This window comes from Sorex fumeus, unplaced genomic scaffold (assembly GCF_029834395.1).
Source record: "Sorex fumeus unplaced genomic scaffold, SorFum_2.1 ptg000072l, whole genome shotgun sequence".
Taxonomy (NCBI): Eukaryota; Metazoa; Chordata; class Mammalia; order Eulipotyphla; family Soricidae; genus Sorex; species Sorex fumeus.
The window spans coordinates 52,918,871-52,933,641 of NW_026606129.1; the positions used below are offsets into that span (position 1 = coordinate 52,918,871).

At 39.7% G+C, this 14,771-nt stretch overlaps 2 protein-coding genes across 3 annotated transcripts in view; one reads left to right on the forward strand and one right to left on the reverse strand.

The window, feature by feature from the left end:
- The window catches only part of GNL3 (G protein nucleolar 3), a 133,843-nt gene that overhangs the window by 84,064 nt on the left and 35,008 nt on the right, over window positions 1-14,771 (forward strand). The gene's annotated exons all lie outside the window — the stretch shown is intronic.
- The window catches only part of PBRM1 (polybromo 1), a 112,622-nt gene that overhangs the window by 71,239 nt on the left and 26,612 nt on the right, over window positions 1-14,771 (reverse strand). The window contains exons 8-14 of one of the 2 annotated variants that reach the window (XM_056129234.1): window positions 12,382-12,480; window positions 9,978-10,063; window positions 8,158-8,253; window positions 7,485-7,576; window positions 2,690-2,758; window positions 1,715-1,928; window positions 68-209 (exon numbers count right to left, since the gene is read on the reverse strand). In XM_056129234.1, coding sequence (XP_055985209.1) covers window positions 68-209; window positions 1,715-1,928; window positions 2,690-2,758; window positions 7,485-7,576; window positions 8,158-8,253; window positions 9,978-10,063; window positions 12,382-12,480 — 798 coding nt within the window. The remainder of the gene's footprint in view (window positions 1-67; window positions 210-1,714; window positions 1,929-2,689; window positions 2,759-7,484; window positions 7,577-8,157; window positions 8,254-9,977; window positions 10,064-12,381; window positions 12,481-14,771) is intronic. The other variant, XM_056129235.1, reaches the window with a different exon arrangement.

A 14,771-nucleotide genomic window follows, 5' to 3' on the forward strand; every position in this document is an offset into this window, starting at 1 on the left:
GAACATACTCAGCATGTATGAATTTCAATTACACACTCAATAACTAAGCAAAATCAAGAAATCATACCTGCATGACTTGCTGCAATTTTAGAACTCGCTTATAGATGGCTGAATTGGGAACATTATAGCGTTTGGCATTTTCAAACATTAAATTCAGGTCACACTCCAAATGATCTAAAGTTTCATATTCTTGGTTCTTTAGCTTTGTTCTGTGAAAGACAGATACAGATAGAATTTTCCATTATGAAAACTAGAAAACAATCTTTGTAAAATCCAATGCAAGAATCCTGAAAAGTATAAGAGATAATCTTATTTGTAACAAAAAATTAAAAACTTGAGGGGCTGGAGCAATAGCACAACGGGTAGGGCATTTGCCTTGCACGCGGCCAACCCAGGTTTGATTCCCAGCATCCCATATGGTCCCCTGAGCACCGCCAGGGGTAGTTCCTGAGTGCAGAGCCAGGAGGAACCCCTGTGCATTGCTTGGTGTGACCCAAAAAGCAAAACAAAACAAAACAAAACAAAAAAAAACTTGAAATGATCCTTTTAAGATATAAAACAAGGAGAGTAAAGTACTACTGTATAATATGACTAACTGAAAACTCAAAACAACAAATTGAAATATTAAGAATTAATAAAAGAACCTAGAAACATCCTCTTCTGGTCAATGATGAAATGGTCAATTTCAAAGCAAACTTACTAGAAAAATCCCTAACTGAAAAACCCTGTTAGAGGTTTTTTGGTGATACCCAGATGTGCTCAGGTGTTACTCCTGGTTCTGCACTCAGGAATCACTCCTTGCCATGCTCAAGAGATGATATGGGATGCCAGGAATCAAACCTAGGTTTGCCTCATGCAAGGCAAATGCCCCACTTGCCGTACTATTGTTCTGGTCCCAGGGGGTTGAGCTTTTAAACTACCTTAATGAAGAATCATGGCAATCCACTAATTTCTGAAAATGTGAGGTCATTTAGTTCATAAGTGTTAGAGAAAAAAAAGTACTGGCAATGGCACAAAGAAACATTTAAAGAGTAAAATTAAATATAATTCTGGAAGTAACACATATAGACAACACAGTGCCATCTAAACACAGTGAGAAGCAGATGTCAGAATTCGTTGACTGCTATTCTTCAACATGAATGTTTGTGACTAATTACAATGGTTTGAAGACGAGATTTTGTGCTGTTTTGTTTTTAATTTTTAAATTTGGGGCTATACCCAGTGGTGTTAAGAGTTTACTCCTGGCTCTGAGCTCAGGGATCACTCCCATACGGGATAAAGGAATCGAACTTGTTTCACTACAAACAAAAACAAAACAAATGCCTAGAACAAGAATACCTTTCATTTATTTGCCTTTGGAGGTACACAGAATATAATTTTATTTACCCAATTTATCTCTGTTCTTATAGAAGGCATACTCAAGCATATTCCAGACATGTGAAAAACATTCTCAGTTACACACATATTCTTAGTTTTGTGGCCACACCTGGTGATGCTCAGGTGTTACTCCTGGCTCTGCAGTCAGGAATCACTCCTGGTGGTGCTTAGAGGACCACAGGGATGCTGGAGACCCCGGTCAGCAGCATGCAAGGCATGTGCATTACATGCTGTACTATCGCTCCAGTTCTACTCTTAATATTCTTACCCATTTTAGAAGAAATATGCATAGGACATAAAAGTATATTTATACTAAATAATGAAGAAAGCATCTTACCTGATTTGTTGCAGTGATATGGGCATTTTAATTTGCTGGTAATAATCAGGATACTTTTTCTTTGAAGGCAAATGGAAAAAAGGTTCAGCTATTAACTGCCCTTGGTTGTTCCGACAGCTCCTAACTGTGTCATAAAGCTGGTAAAAAGGATTTGAAACATCCATAAATGAAGTAATGCTCTCTGCTTCTGACTCTCCTTCCTCATAACGTGCAGCTAGAAAGATAAAAAGAGTATTAATACAAGTGGAAGAACCTTTCAACAGCCTTCCAGATTAAGTTAAAAAGGTTTGAGAATATTTTAAAAGAATAGTCTTTAGCTTTCATTAATGATGATGTAATGGGCTGTGGCTATGGCTCACTGGTAGAGAATATGCCTTCCTTATGTGAGGTCCTGAGTTTGAGACCCTCCTCCCCACAACCACACACACAAAAAGGTGGTAGAAAGGCTTACTATAATTGCATCTTTATTTAGACAAATGTTATGTCGAAATAGAATGTTACATAGAAAAAGTCATGCTCTTAAAATTCATAAAATAGGTTTTTGGGAAATGTGCTTTATTCAGAGATTCCTTGCTATAAGTGTTTATCTATCTACAATCAAGCCCACCATTCACAGATTTCAGAACCAAAACAACAGCATGGAGTTAAGGATAGTATAAATGTAGACTGGGCTGATACTGGCAGCTTCATTTAGCCTCAGTCTCTGTACCAATGAGCCACTGACTAATAGCACTCTCTAGGACTGACATCTTCCCTCAAAAAGGGAATTCTTCATCGGAAGCTAGTAATTTAACCCCCAAAGTAACTATTTTTATAGGAAAAGAAAATATATAGTTCGTTTCACTGAATTCTTAATGTGTAAGACTTAATTTAAATTTTTCTTAACGGATTCAGGATAACTATCACTGTGTTCCCAGATTAAGAAATGATAATTGGAGAGCCAGAGAGAAAGTACAGGGGAGTTAAGATGCTTGCCTTGCATGCGACAGACCCCGGTTTGATCCCCAGCACCACATGGTCTCCTGAGCACCACCGGTAATGATCCTGGAGCAGAGAGGAGTAGCCCTGAGCATGGCAGGGTGTGGACTCCACCCACCCCACCCACCCAAAGAATGAGAACCATATATAAGTACTAATTATGTATTGAACTCAATAAGCAACAAATTCAGGTCATTACAGAGAATAAGCTTTGTTCTTTATTTTCCGAATAAGAAACTGGGCTTCAGTGGTTGATGACTTATCAATGGCCAGCCAACATTTAAGACACTTGAGAGGGACCTGAATCCAGAATCACAGTTAGAAGCAAAAACAGGATTTCAAACTAGATTTACCATTGATCTTTTCCATAAAGATTTTGCACATCTTTTGTTTGATTTACATCCAGATACACATTTTGTAAACTTTACACTATAAAGTCTTTATAAATTATCTTTAAAAGACCTTCATTAAATTGCTTTGTGGTTGATTCCAGAAGTAAAAATGTTCTGTAAAATGACCTTATACTAGCACTTTATTATAACTAATTCTTGCAACTTATCTGTAATTTTTTTCATTTTTTTCTGGAGCGGGTATTTTAGGGCCACAGAGTGGTCTTTAGGGGATCATGCAATGCTGGGGATCAAACCCTGGCAACCTACATGCAAAATGTGTGATCAGCCCTTTGAACCATCTCCTTGGCCCCATCTGTGGTCTTTTAAGTAGAAAATTCGAAACAAGTAAAATCCTTAGAAATCCTTCTTGGGGTTGGAGATATATACAGTGAGTAGTATGCTTGCCTTGCATGCGGCCAATTTGGGTTCAGTCTTAGGCAGGGCTTGGGGGACCATCTGGGGTGACAGATCAAACCAGGGTCAGTCACGTGCAAGTCAAGTGCCCTGCCTGATGCTCTCTCTAGGCCCTCCTGTAGTTATTCTGCTCACTCTGTGTGTGTGTGTGTGTGGGGGGGGGTGGTTTCACACAACAGACTCATGTTAAACACTTGGGTCATAGTGCTTGTTGAAGATGTGCATTTTATTAGCCGCGGTGCTAGCACATGTTTTGGCTGGGGGCTGCACTTTGGTTATGATGTTCAAACATACTTGTAGGATTTTCCGAGGGGGGTTCCAAGTACTTGCCACAGTTGCACTTCCTGCCCATGGTGCTTATGCAACTTAGCTGCAGGGTTCCGTGAGGGCAGTAGTCCTCTGTTGTGGTTCCAACATACATACGTCTGAATGTGGCACTGGGGATCACAGACAGCAGAGCTGTCAGGATCATGATGAGCACATATGGGGCTGAACCTGGGACCTTGTACTAGAAAGCAAAGTGTTCAATCCACTGAACTACTCCTCTGAGGCTATCCTCTTTTCTTATCCTATAGCTTCACTTATACTTTGTTTTCAGTATAGGTTGGTTAATAAACCAAGAGAGGTAATCATAGTACCTTGTTTCTGAAGGTAGGTAAATGCTGTTATCATTTTTCTCCTAAAAATGGAGATGTACTTCACCAAGCTAGAAAAGATTCCTTTCTATTCCTAATTTGCTACTTTTCTTAATCATAAAAGATTCTGAAGCATTTGTCAGTTGTATCTGCTCAACAAAACTGCACTGTAGCACTGCACTGTCCTCCCATTGTTCATCGATTTGCTCTGCTCAAGCATGCCCAGTAACATTGTGAGACTCGTTACTGTGTGTGGAATATCAAATACGTCACTGGTAGCTTGCCAGGCTTTGCCGTGTGGGCGAGATACTCTCGGTAGCTTGCCGGACTATCCAAGAGGGGCGGAGGAATCGAACATAGCTGCCTTCCAAGCTCAACAAAACATAGGGTTTTATTTATTAATGGAGGGAACAATTTATCTTTTATAATGTTGAAGCAATCTAGTATTTCTGAAATAAATTCAACTGTATACAGGAAGTAGCAATATATACTACTTTTTAATATATACATATACAGTAGTAGCAGCATATGTAAAAACATATAAAGTAGGTACACTATTGTGTATGAATATAGAACATATAGTAGTATTAAATACTATACGTAGATGTAGTATTATATACTATTTTGTATATTCTACTAGTATGTACAACTTTTTATGTATGAAACTGTGCTCAACATTTTTCAGGCTGGGAAGCATAGGTCACGCCTGATCAGAAGACTTGATTAGGGAGTCCTATTCACATCCTCTGCAAGAAGGTCCACCCCGTTTTTGTCCTCCCCCATTTCCTTTCCTTTCCCTTTGCTGTTGTACGAGGGGGTGACATACTCAGTTGTGGTGCTCACAGAGGGTGGGGGTATTTGCACATTTTAGTTGTGTTGCTCCCATGCCAGTAGACTGTATATTACTTTGTTTCCTAAATGTTTGGTCTAGTATTTTCTATATAGGAGATTTGTAAGTAATACATTTTAAATGATATTACCGGCCTCTTCTTAAAAGTTCCTGAATCAGTTCTAAGGCATTTATCACTTTCTAGGAACATCTACTTCATCTAGAATTTTTATCTTTATGCACGAAGCTGTTCATAGTTCTTCCAAACCTCCACATGTTCTCTCTTAACCTCAATATTTTATCTGTGCCTATTTTCTGATAATCCTATCAAAAGTCTGTTTTAAAAACCTTTGTTACAAAAAACTTTGCCTTTTATTTTTTCCCCTAATTCTGTTCTAAGCTTTTCCCCTGTCATCTCTTTTATTCTATCATACACTTATGTTTGATGCAAAGCATGTGCTCCAAGTCCTTTGAGTCATCTCTCAAGTCTCTTTTCCTCTTTTTGGGGGGGCCATTTCAGTGCTGCTAAGGGGACCATGTGGTGCCAGGGATCAAATCCATGACTACTGCACACGAAACCCTTTTAAAAAGAGAAACCTGGATCAGAGAGATAGCTAAGTTGGAACATGGTCCATTTCCAGTACTGCCGAGTGTAGCCTTGGTGACCCTTTGCACTGCACCATCTGTTTGAGTACTGTGGAATGTGGTTCAGCCCTCCTTAGCACCATTAGGTGTGGCCTCTTCTAAAAAATAAAGAGAGGGAGGTAGGGTACTTGTCTTGCACATGACTGACTCAGGTTCAATTTCTAGTACCCTACATGGTCCCCTGAGCCCTGCCAGGAGTGATCCCTCAGCACCAGGTGTGGTCCCCAAAGGAAACAAAACAAAAATCCTAATCTTTCACACCTATTCCATGGAACAACCACATACCCTCTAATCATAATATATTTGTTGGTTTTATTAATCTTCTTATGGTAGGCTAAATAAAAGGCAAAGCAAAGGATTATCCCCAAAGCTTGCTCTTCAAGCCTGTGTTCTCCCTTAAGCACAAATCTTGCACGCTTGTCTGTTTCTTTGCTTATTTCTACTCTGGAGAAGTCTGTGTCACCTCTTGAAAAGATTTCCCCTCTTTTTCTCCTCTCATATCTTTCTAGGTAAGTTTTAGTCAATAAAATCCACTTTACAGGGCTGGAGAGATAGTACACTGGGTAAGGTGCTTGCTTTGTATGCAGCCGACCCAGGTTTGATCCCCGGCATCCCATATGGTCCCCTGAGCACTGCCAGAAGTGACTTTTGAGTGCAGAGCCAGATTTAATCCCTGAGTATTGCCAAGTGTGGTCCAGAAATAAAAACAAAAACCAAACATAAAATCTACACTCAAAACAAAAAAAATGATTATGCCCTAGAGCTTCCTGAAGAAACACTTGCATATCAAAACCTTGATTTTTAGACTTTTGGCCTCCAGAGCAAAGGTAATAAATTTGTCCTCTTTTTGGATCCAATGAGACAGTACAGTGGGTAAGGCATTTGGTCGGCAGACTGCTGACCCTGGTCTGATGTCCGGCAATGCGTATGGTCTCCTGAGCACTGTCAGCAGTGATCCCTGAGTAGATCAAGGAGCGCAGCTGTGTGTGGCTCCCCATATACCTATACAGTTGCTCTGCAGGCTCCTACTGAACAAGTTTGGAGTCCCCTGAAGCACTTTCAGCGCCCAATGTTCTTTGCTGGACTTTTAAAAAACAACAAATTACTATGCTACTGATAATAACTTATTTCTGTTTTTAAATCATAAGCTCAAGTGGAACACAAAAAAAAGCTTACTGAGGATATGCCAATAAACTAAATATAAGATGGTGTGAATATCTCCCTGGGACTTTCTGATACTGTCACTAGTGACCACTATTATAAATTATAAATTTAAAATCAGGATCTGTTAAGCTATCTATCAAACCAATCCTTCCTTCCTTACTTGCCATATCTGGCAATGCTCAGGGGACCACATGGTGCTAGGAAATTGAGCCTGGGCATCCTTCATGCGAAGGATGTACTCCAGCCAACTGAGCTATCTCTTTGGCCTGTTAAACCAAGTCTGTTTGTAAAAGAATTTATTAACCCAGCCATATGCTTTAAAATGAAGGGAAGAAACAAGATTCTGATTAATTTGTTAACCTGAGTGCAAGAAACAAATGCAACAAAATGGCATATAAAGAAACGACCGAGATGGCGCCAAGAGCTAAACCTCATACATTGGAAGCTCAAGGACCCAACTCGGACCATGGGCGTGGCTATGTGCGCACCACTGGGTGCTCAGGAGTGGTCCTGAGCACCACTGAGACTGAGCACTCAACCATTCTACTAGGTCAGCTGGATGTTGCTAGGAGTCTTCCCTGAGTATTGATTGGGAAGCCTCACCCACCAGTCTCCCCAACACAGCATGAGAAAACCAAGAAACATTCAACCAGGTAAAAATCACTGCAATTTTCCAAAACAAGAAGGATCCACTAAGGAGTCACAATGCGTACCGGCTAAAGCTGCATCCTCTTCACTTTCTGAGCCATACTGAAGTGCCATGGTAATTGCTGACAAACGACCTCCTTGGACTGCTCTTTTATTACTACAAAAAAAAACAAGCACTTAGAAGACAAGGTAAGATATTATAATGACTTGGTTTCTTAGAGGAAATAGGAACTATTAAGAAAGCATTCAAATAAAAGGAAAAATAATTCCTGTAAGTACACCCTCAATTTAGTCCTTGTATGTCTAACATTCCCCACAATCAATTTTAGCTAAGAAAATCAATTTTTTTGTTCAAGGGAGTGGTGATAATAGGCTATCTACAATTTTTAAAATTCAAATATTATGCTGTACTTTATTCTATGAAAAGAAGATTACATTCATAATTACTGTCAATTTTCTTCTCAAATGCTCCTAAACAATGAATTCAGAAATTCTATTATGAACACAAGACCTTTTAATATGTTATCATATGTTTTACTGTTGAACACTACTTGCCAATTTTTGCTTAAATGTTTTCCAGAAGTAAGGCTAAGATCAGCCACTCAACCTTTTAAATAATGTCAAAAAAATATTCTCACAAAAACCCAACTATATCCAAAATTCATGAAAGCCAACACTGGTGTGTCTTTTCTCATAAACATGGGTCAGTTCTCAGACTCAACACACTCACTCTCTCACCGGTAATACTTGCTAGTGGGATTTCTCTCGTCACTCAGGCCACTTTTGCTGTGTGAAGTACCTGTCAGCCTAGCTGCAGCCAAGTTTGATGAAGTCCTATCCAGAGGTAAGAGGGAAAAAACTCAGAAAATCATGAACTGGAAAGATGGTGGTAGGTACACAAGAAGGAGACAACCGTTATTTTCCCTCACAGACATGTTCGAGTACTTGGACCTATACTGGTGTTTAGGATCCACAGAGACAGCTCAGAGAGCATGCCTGGCTTGCACAATGCCCAGAGTTTGATCCCTAGTCCTGCATGTCCCCCACCCCCAAGCTCTGCTGGCTGTAGACCCAGTGGCCATTAAGCACCACTGTGGGAGATCAGTCCCACTGAACCACCCGGGCCCAGGAAGGCCTCTATTAAAAAAAAAAAAGTGTTAAATCTTAAAATTGCTTCTTTTATTTTTATTTTTATTTGGATCACACCCGGCGCTGCTCAGGGCTTACTCCTGGCTCTACACTCAGGAATTACTCCTGGCGGTGCTCAGGGGATCATATGGGATGCTGGGACTCGAACCCGGGTGGGCCGCGTGCAAGGCAAACGCCCTACCCACTGTGCTTGCTCCAGCCCCAAAATTGCTTCTTTTAAATAAAGCTTTTCAGTTTCAGTAAAGAAGCTGGTTAAGTTATTCCTACTCTCTTCAGAATCACATTACTAACTTTAGAATTCAACAAACATGGGGTTGGAGCGATAGCATAGCAGTAGGGCATTTGTCTTGTACGCCGCCAACCCGGATTCAATTCCCAGCATCCCATATGGCCCCCTGAGCACCACCAAGGGTAATTTCTGAGTGCAGAGCCAGGAGTGAACCCTGTGCATCGCCGGGTGTGATCCAAAAAGGAAAAAAAAAAAAAAGCAACGAACATTCCCCCCCCCCCCCCCTTATTTCACTAACTAGAAAATTCATTAAATAATAAGGGCACATTTGGGTACCTATCCTCAGGACAGAAAAACATCTATTCATAAGGATATATGCCTACCATTATTCATTACAGCACTCATAACAATTTGGAATTAACCTAGTATCCAACAACACAGAAGTGGGTCATGAAGATGTGCTACACATACGCATAATGGACTACTACACAGCTATAAGGAATGATGGAATTATGCAACTCAAGGCACTGCAGCAGCATGGATGGAACAGGAAGATTTCATGTTAAATGAAGTAAACCAGAAGAAAAAGGATAAACACAGGATGACATCACTCATATGTGGTAGTCAGAATAACTGAATGCAATGGTTTAAAGGGGGGAAGCCTAGATTACCTTTGGCCTCAGGGTATAGGGAAAAGGGAAGAAAAAAAGAGTGGAGGGGAAGGGGAGAACAAACAGATGAGAAGGAATGGGCAACAGGGGTCAAGGGGATTCAGGTACATCTGTGGCATTAAGGAACGATAGACCTAAACATCCAAACCACAGAGTAAACAACGCTAAAATCATGAGGCCCAACTTTAACAACTGAATTTAAAAAGGTGCCTGTCAAGATGGCAGCTGAGGGATGGGAACATTGGTGGAGGGAAGCTGAAACTGGTGGTGGGATTGGAGCTGAAATGTGTATGTCTAAAAACCAACTATGAAAAACTTTGTAAATTATGGTGCCTTTTTCTTTGCAACAAAGTTTTATTGAAACTTATTTAGGGTGGAAACAGGCAAGCCAAGAAACAGACAAGCAAGTGAGATATGTCTTCAAAGGACACAGGCTTGAAGAGCAAGCCAAAATCATGATGTTTAAAAAAAAAAAAAAGGGCATAAAGCACTGAAATTTTTTAACCCACCTTATTCGAAGGCTGGACTTAGTCATTTCATGGTGTTCAATTTCTGCCTTTTTCATATAAAATATCTTTTTAATTGAATTTGCATCCTGTCAAGATAAAATATCTTGGATTAAAAAAATACATATATATATAAAAGTCCTTAGGTCACTCTGGTGGTGGGACTTAGGTTGGAACACTGAATGCCTGTCACAACTGTTTATGAACAGTTCTGTATACCATGGAGTTTAAATAAAAATTTAAAGGAAAAACAAAGAATAACAGCAGGTAAAAAGAGGTGCCCTCCATGGGACCTATCTTGTGTTAATAGGGAATCTCAAGTAATAAGCTCCTTCTATGTATAAGATGTACTTCACTAAGATTATACTACCTTAATAACTGAAAAACTTAGTTTCAAGAAAAAAGTTCATATATCAAAATAAAACACTTCTGGGTCAGAGAGGCAGTTCAAAGGGATGAATGCGGGCTTTACATATATGAGGCCCGGGTCCATACCCTGGTACTACCAGAAAAAAAAAAAAGTCCTCATTCACATACTGAATTTTTTCTTTGATCATTTCACTTGGCATTATCTTCCATTCAACATTCACAAAGTTGTATCCTCTAACCACCCCATAAGTTTCTAAAACATCTTCACATTAAACTTTAAAGTTTAAAGATTTCTAGCTCCTTTACATTTAGTCAAGTAACACAGATAGTGAACTGGGAAAAGAGAGTATAAATATAATGAGTGCTATTGTGTACACTAACCTGAAAATAAAAACAAAGATGTATTGTTAAGATTGAAACAAAAAGAGACCAAAGTTATGAACCATATATACAGAATGAATGTATTTTCCAAAATTTACAGTACATTAAAATATTAAATCTGAAGTTTCTTCTTTCAGGGCCGTTGTGTTAGTACAGCAGGCAGGGCGCTTGCTTTGCATGCGGCCAACCAGGGTCTGATCCCTGGCCTCTCGTGCTATCCTGAGCACAACCAAGAGAAATTCCTGAGTGCAGAACTAGGAGTAATCCCTGAGCACCGCTGGGTGTGGTTCAAAAACAAAAGTTCTCTTTTTTAGACGATAGACTGAACACGATGGCCACTCAATGCCTCTATTGCAAACTACAACACCCAAAAGGAGAGAGAACAAAAGGGAATGCCCTGTCACAGAGGCGGGCTGGGGTGGGGGTGGTGGTAAGGATATCTGAAACACTGGTGGAGGAGAATGGGCACTGGGGGAGGGAGGGGTAAACAATTATTGTATGACTGAAATATAAAAGTTCGTAAGTTTGTAACTGTACCTCATGGTGATTCACTAATAAAAAATTAAAAACAAAAAAAAAACCAAAAGTTTCTCTTTTCTTTAAACCTTAGATTAGCTGGGGGGAAAAACTGGCATTAGTATGCTTACTATCATTTCACAAATTATTGAAATTATTCTGTTCTACTCTCAAGTAAAAATTCATCACCTCAAAAAGTAACTTCTTAATGGAATCAACAAGAGGGAGCCAACCATTAAAATACCCTAGGAATCACTAAAATACATGAACTTCATTATTCATTCATGATTTTTTACACTTAAAAGGTGGGCTTGGGCACTGAATCATCTCACCCAACTGGCCAAGTATCGGCAGGGAAGTCCCCTCAATCCCCTGAGCACTGCTTGGGAGACCCCACAAATCTAAATGAAAAAATAACTTTTACATGAAAACCACAATGGGTGGGCTGGAGAGCTAGAGCACATGCTTTGTATGAAAGAAGCCTGGGTTAGATCTTGACATGTGTGGTCCTGATGACCTCCAAGAATGACTACTGAACAGACAGAGCAAGGGGAGTGGCCACTGAGTACTGCCCAGTGTGACATTAACACCAACCAACAAACAAACAAACAAAAAAACTCATGATGAGATACTATTTTACATCAAGATGACTATATTTTTAAAAAGGAAGCAAGTTCCAGGTATACTATATATAGCTCAGTGAAGCACATACCTGCATGTATCAGGCCATGTGTCAATTTCTAGTACCCATCTACCCCTTTTGCCTCACAAAGGAAAATTAGGTTTTGAAGATAACTCAAAGGCTTCAAAAGCTTGTCCCAGTAAACAAGAGGTTACAAACTCAAATCCTGGTGCCACCTACACGTACAAAGGCAACACTGACAGCTCGCTGCCCAGGGCCTCTGACAAGAAAGGGACTGGAAAACAGTACAGTAGTTTTCTAAAGATATGGTGGAGTCGGAGAGGTAGTATAGCCCAGATTATTTGGTCTCTGGTACCACATGTGGTTCCTGAGCCCACCACTAGTGATCCCTGAATGCAGAATCAGAAGTAAGCCCTCAGTACCGCTGGGCGGACTCCCCCGCCCTCAAAAAAGTTATTGGCTCTAAATTAGTAATAAAAACAACAAAAAACCACTAACCTTGAATACTTGAGAACCTGGTTCATTATATGTTTTGGCGTTTTTTGCTAGGAGATCTATGTCTTTGGCCATTGCATGAATACTCTTGTAACTTCCATTCTGTAGTAAACAAAACAGAGCGATCTGAGTTATTAGTATAAATACTTAAAATCTTTAATTCATCACCGTATCTTAAGATCTTTTTTAAGTACACATGTGAACAACAAGTAATTTTCTTTTTTGGTAAAAGGTAAAGGTAAAGGCCCTCCCGTTGATCGTCGATTTGCTCGAGCGGGCCCAGTAACGTCTCCATTGGAGACTTTTTTGTTACTGTGTCTGGCATATCGAATACTCTCGGTAGCTTGCCGGGCTCTCCGAGAGGGGCAGAGGAATCGAACTCGGGTCGGCCATGTTGGCCTCTTGTAAGGCGAACGCCCTACCCGCTGTGCTATCGCTCCAGCCCCTTCTTTTTTGGTAAGCTATTAATATTCATTTACAAATAAGTTTTTGAGATAAACCACCGTTACATTATTCTTATAAACATGATTCAATAAAAATGTGCTAAAGGGGGCTGGAGTGATAGTACAGCGGGTAGGGCGTTTGCCTTGCACGCAGCTGACCAAGTTAGATCTTCAGCATCCCATATGGTCCCCCAAGCACAGCAAGGAGTAATTCCTAAGTGCAGAGACAGGAGTGGGCCCCTTAAGCATTGCTGGGTGTGACCCCAAAAAGCAAAAAAAAAAAAAAAGTTATTTTACTTAGGAACTGGGGAGAAGACTCAAAGGACCAGTATGTACATTTTGTATGTGGAAGGCCTAGTTTCATCCCATACATGGTACCCCATTACCACATATTTGCTAAATAAAACTTTAATTTTTACACCAGTTGCAGTATTCGTGGGAATAGCCCCCAAGCACAGCACTAATAATAAAAAAATATTTTTAAGCAAATACATAGTACTTATTATGTGCTAAACACTATTTGAAATACTTAATGAATAATCATTAAGGTGATCATAACATGTGAAGCAAAATTCCTTTAGTTTTATAGATCACTTCATATAAAAAAACACAATCCAAAGTCAGCTTAGAACAATCTAATACAGTCTAGTACAAAAGCTTATATATGAATACCTATTATGTGCTGTCTTCTATATCGGAGTTGTCATATCTTAAAGCTCACTCAATCCAAAAAAACTAAGGCCACTTATATATGTCCTAATTTATAATAGAAAGAGGGAAGTATTAAAGGAAAAAGGTACATCATCAACAAGAAGATCACAGAAATGACCAGACATGTCATTCCCTAGAGACTGAGGAAATTCAGTGGAGTGAGAAGAGCTGAGTAAGTACAGAATGCATATGTAGGATAAAGATAAATGAGGCAGAATCCCTGAAGTCAGGCAAAATGGTTGGTAATTTGCCATGTGGGACATTATCTGACATCTAAGCACTCAGTATATGGAAGAAATCCCAGCACAGGACATACTGATTGTCCTAATGCAGATCGCAGGTTTCTAGGAGGCTTGCAACCAGGACAAGAGGAAAACATATTTTAACCTTGAAGAATAAAAGCAACTCTAAGGTAAAGCAATGCACTTCACACTCCCTATGCAGGCGAGCATAGTCTAAGAGTGGAGGAAAGGGCAGACAGGGCCCTCAGTGATAGACAGCAGTGATGACAGCAGCAGCTCCACAAAGAGATCATTTCAGTTGTTTCTTGTCTTATTCTGCCTTCTTTCCCCAAAGCTACTTCTCTAGTCTTCTTCCAACAATTCCATGTGCTATCCAATAACCTTTCCATGGATTTTTTTTAGCTTACGTTAATCCGTGTTGGTTATTGAAATAATATAAGAGACTGTAACTTGCTTCTGCAGGCATTAGAAAACAAGTGACAAGCCCCAGAATAGCACAAAACAAACCAGGATAAAAACAAAACCAAAATAACAACAAAAAAAAAACAATATGTGGGAAACCACAGAAATAGTACAGTAGGTTGGATGCTTGTCTTGCATACAGCAGACCCGGATTCGATTTCAAACACTCTATTCCCTGCCAGGAATGATCTCTGAACAAAAGTCAGGAGTAACCCCTGAGCACCACCAGGTATGGTTCAAAAACCAACCAACCAAACAAACAAAAAAACAAATAAAACAGAAACTGAAAAATAATATGCAGGGACCAAGGATGTAGTTGGCAATATAGCAGTTGAGCTTAAATGTGATGCAGGCCCTGGTTTCTGTCCCCAATACCAAACATACACAAAAAGAACAAATAAACAATAATGAAACAAGGAAAAAGAACTTGCTAGCCTTTCATCAGCTAAGTAGGAAATATGATTACAATAATAAGAACATAACAAGACAAGGACCTTGATTGTGGTGATATCTTTGGGAAGAATGAAACGGCAAG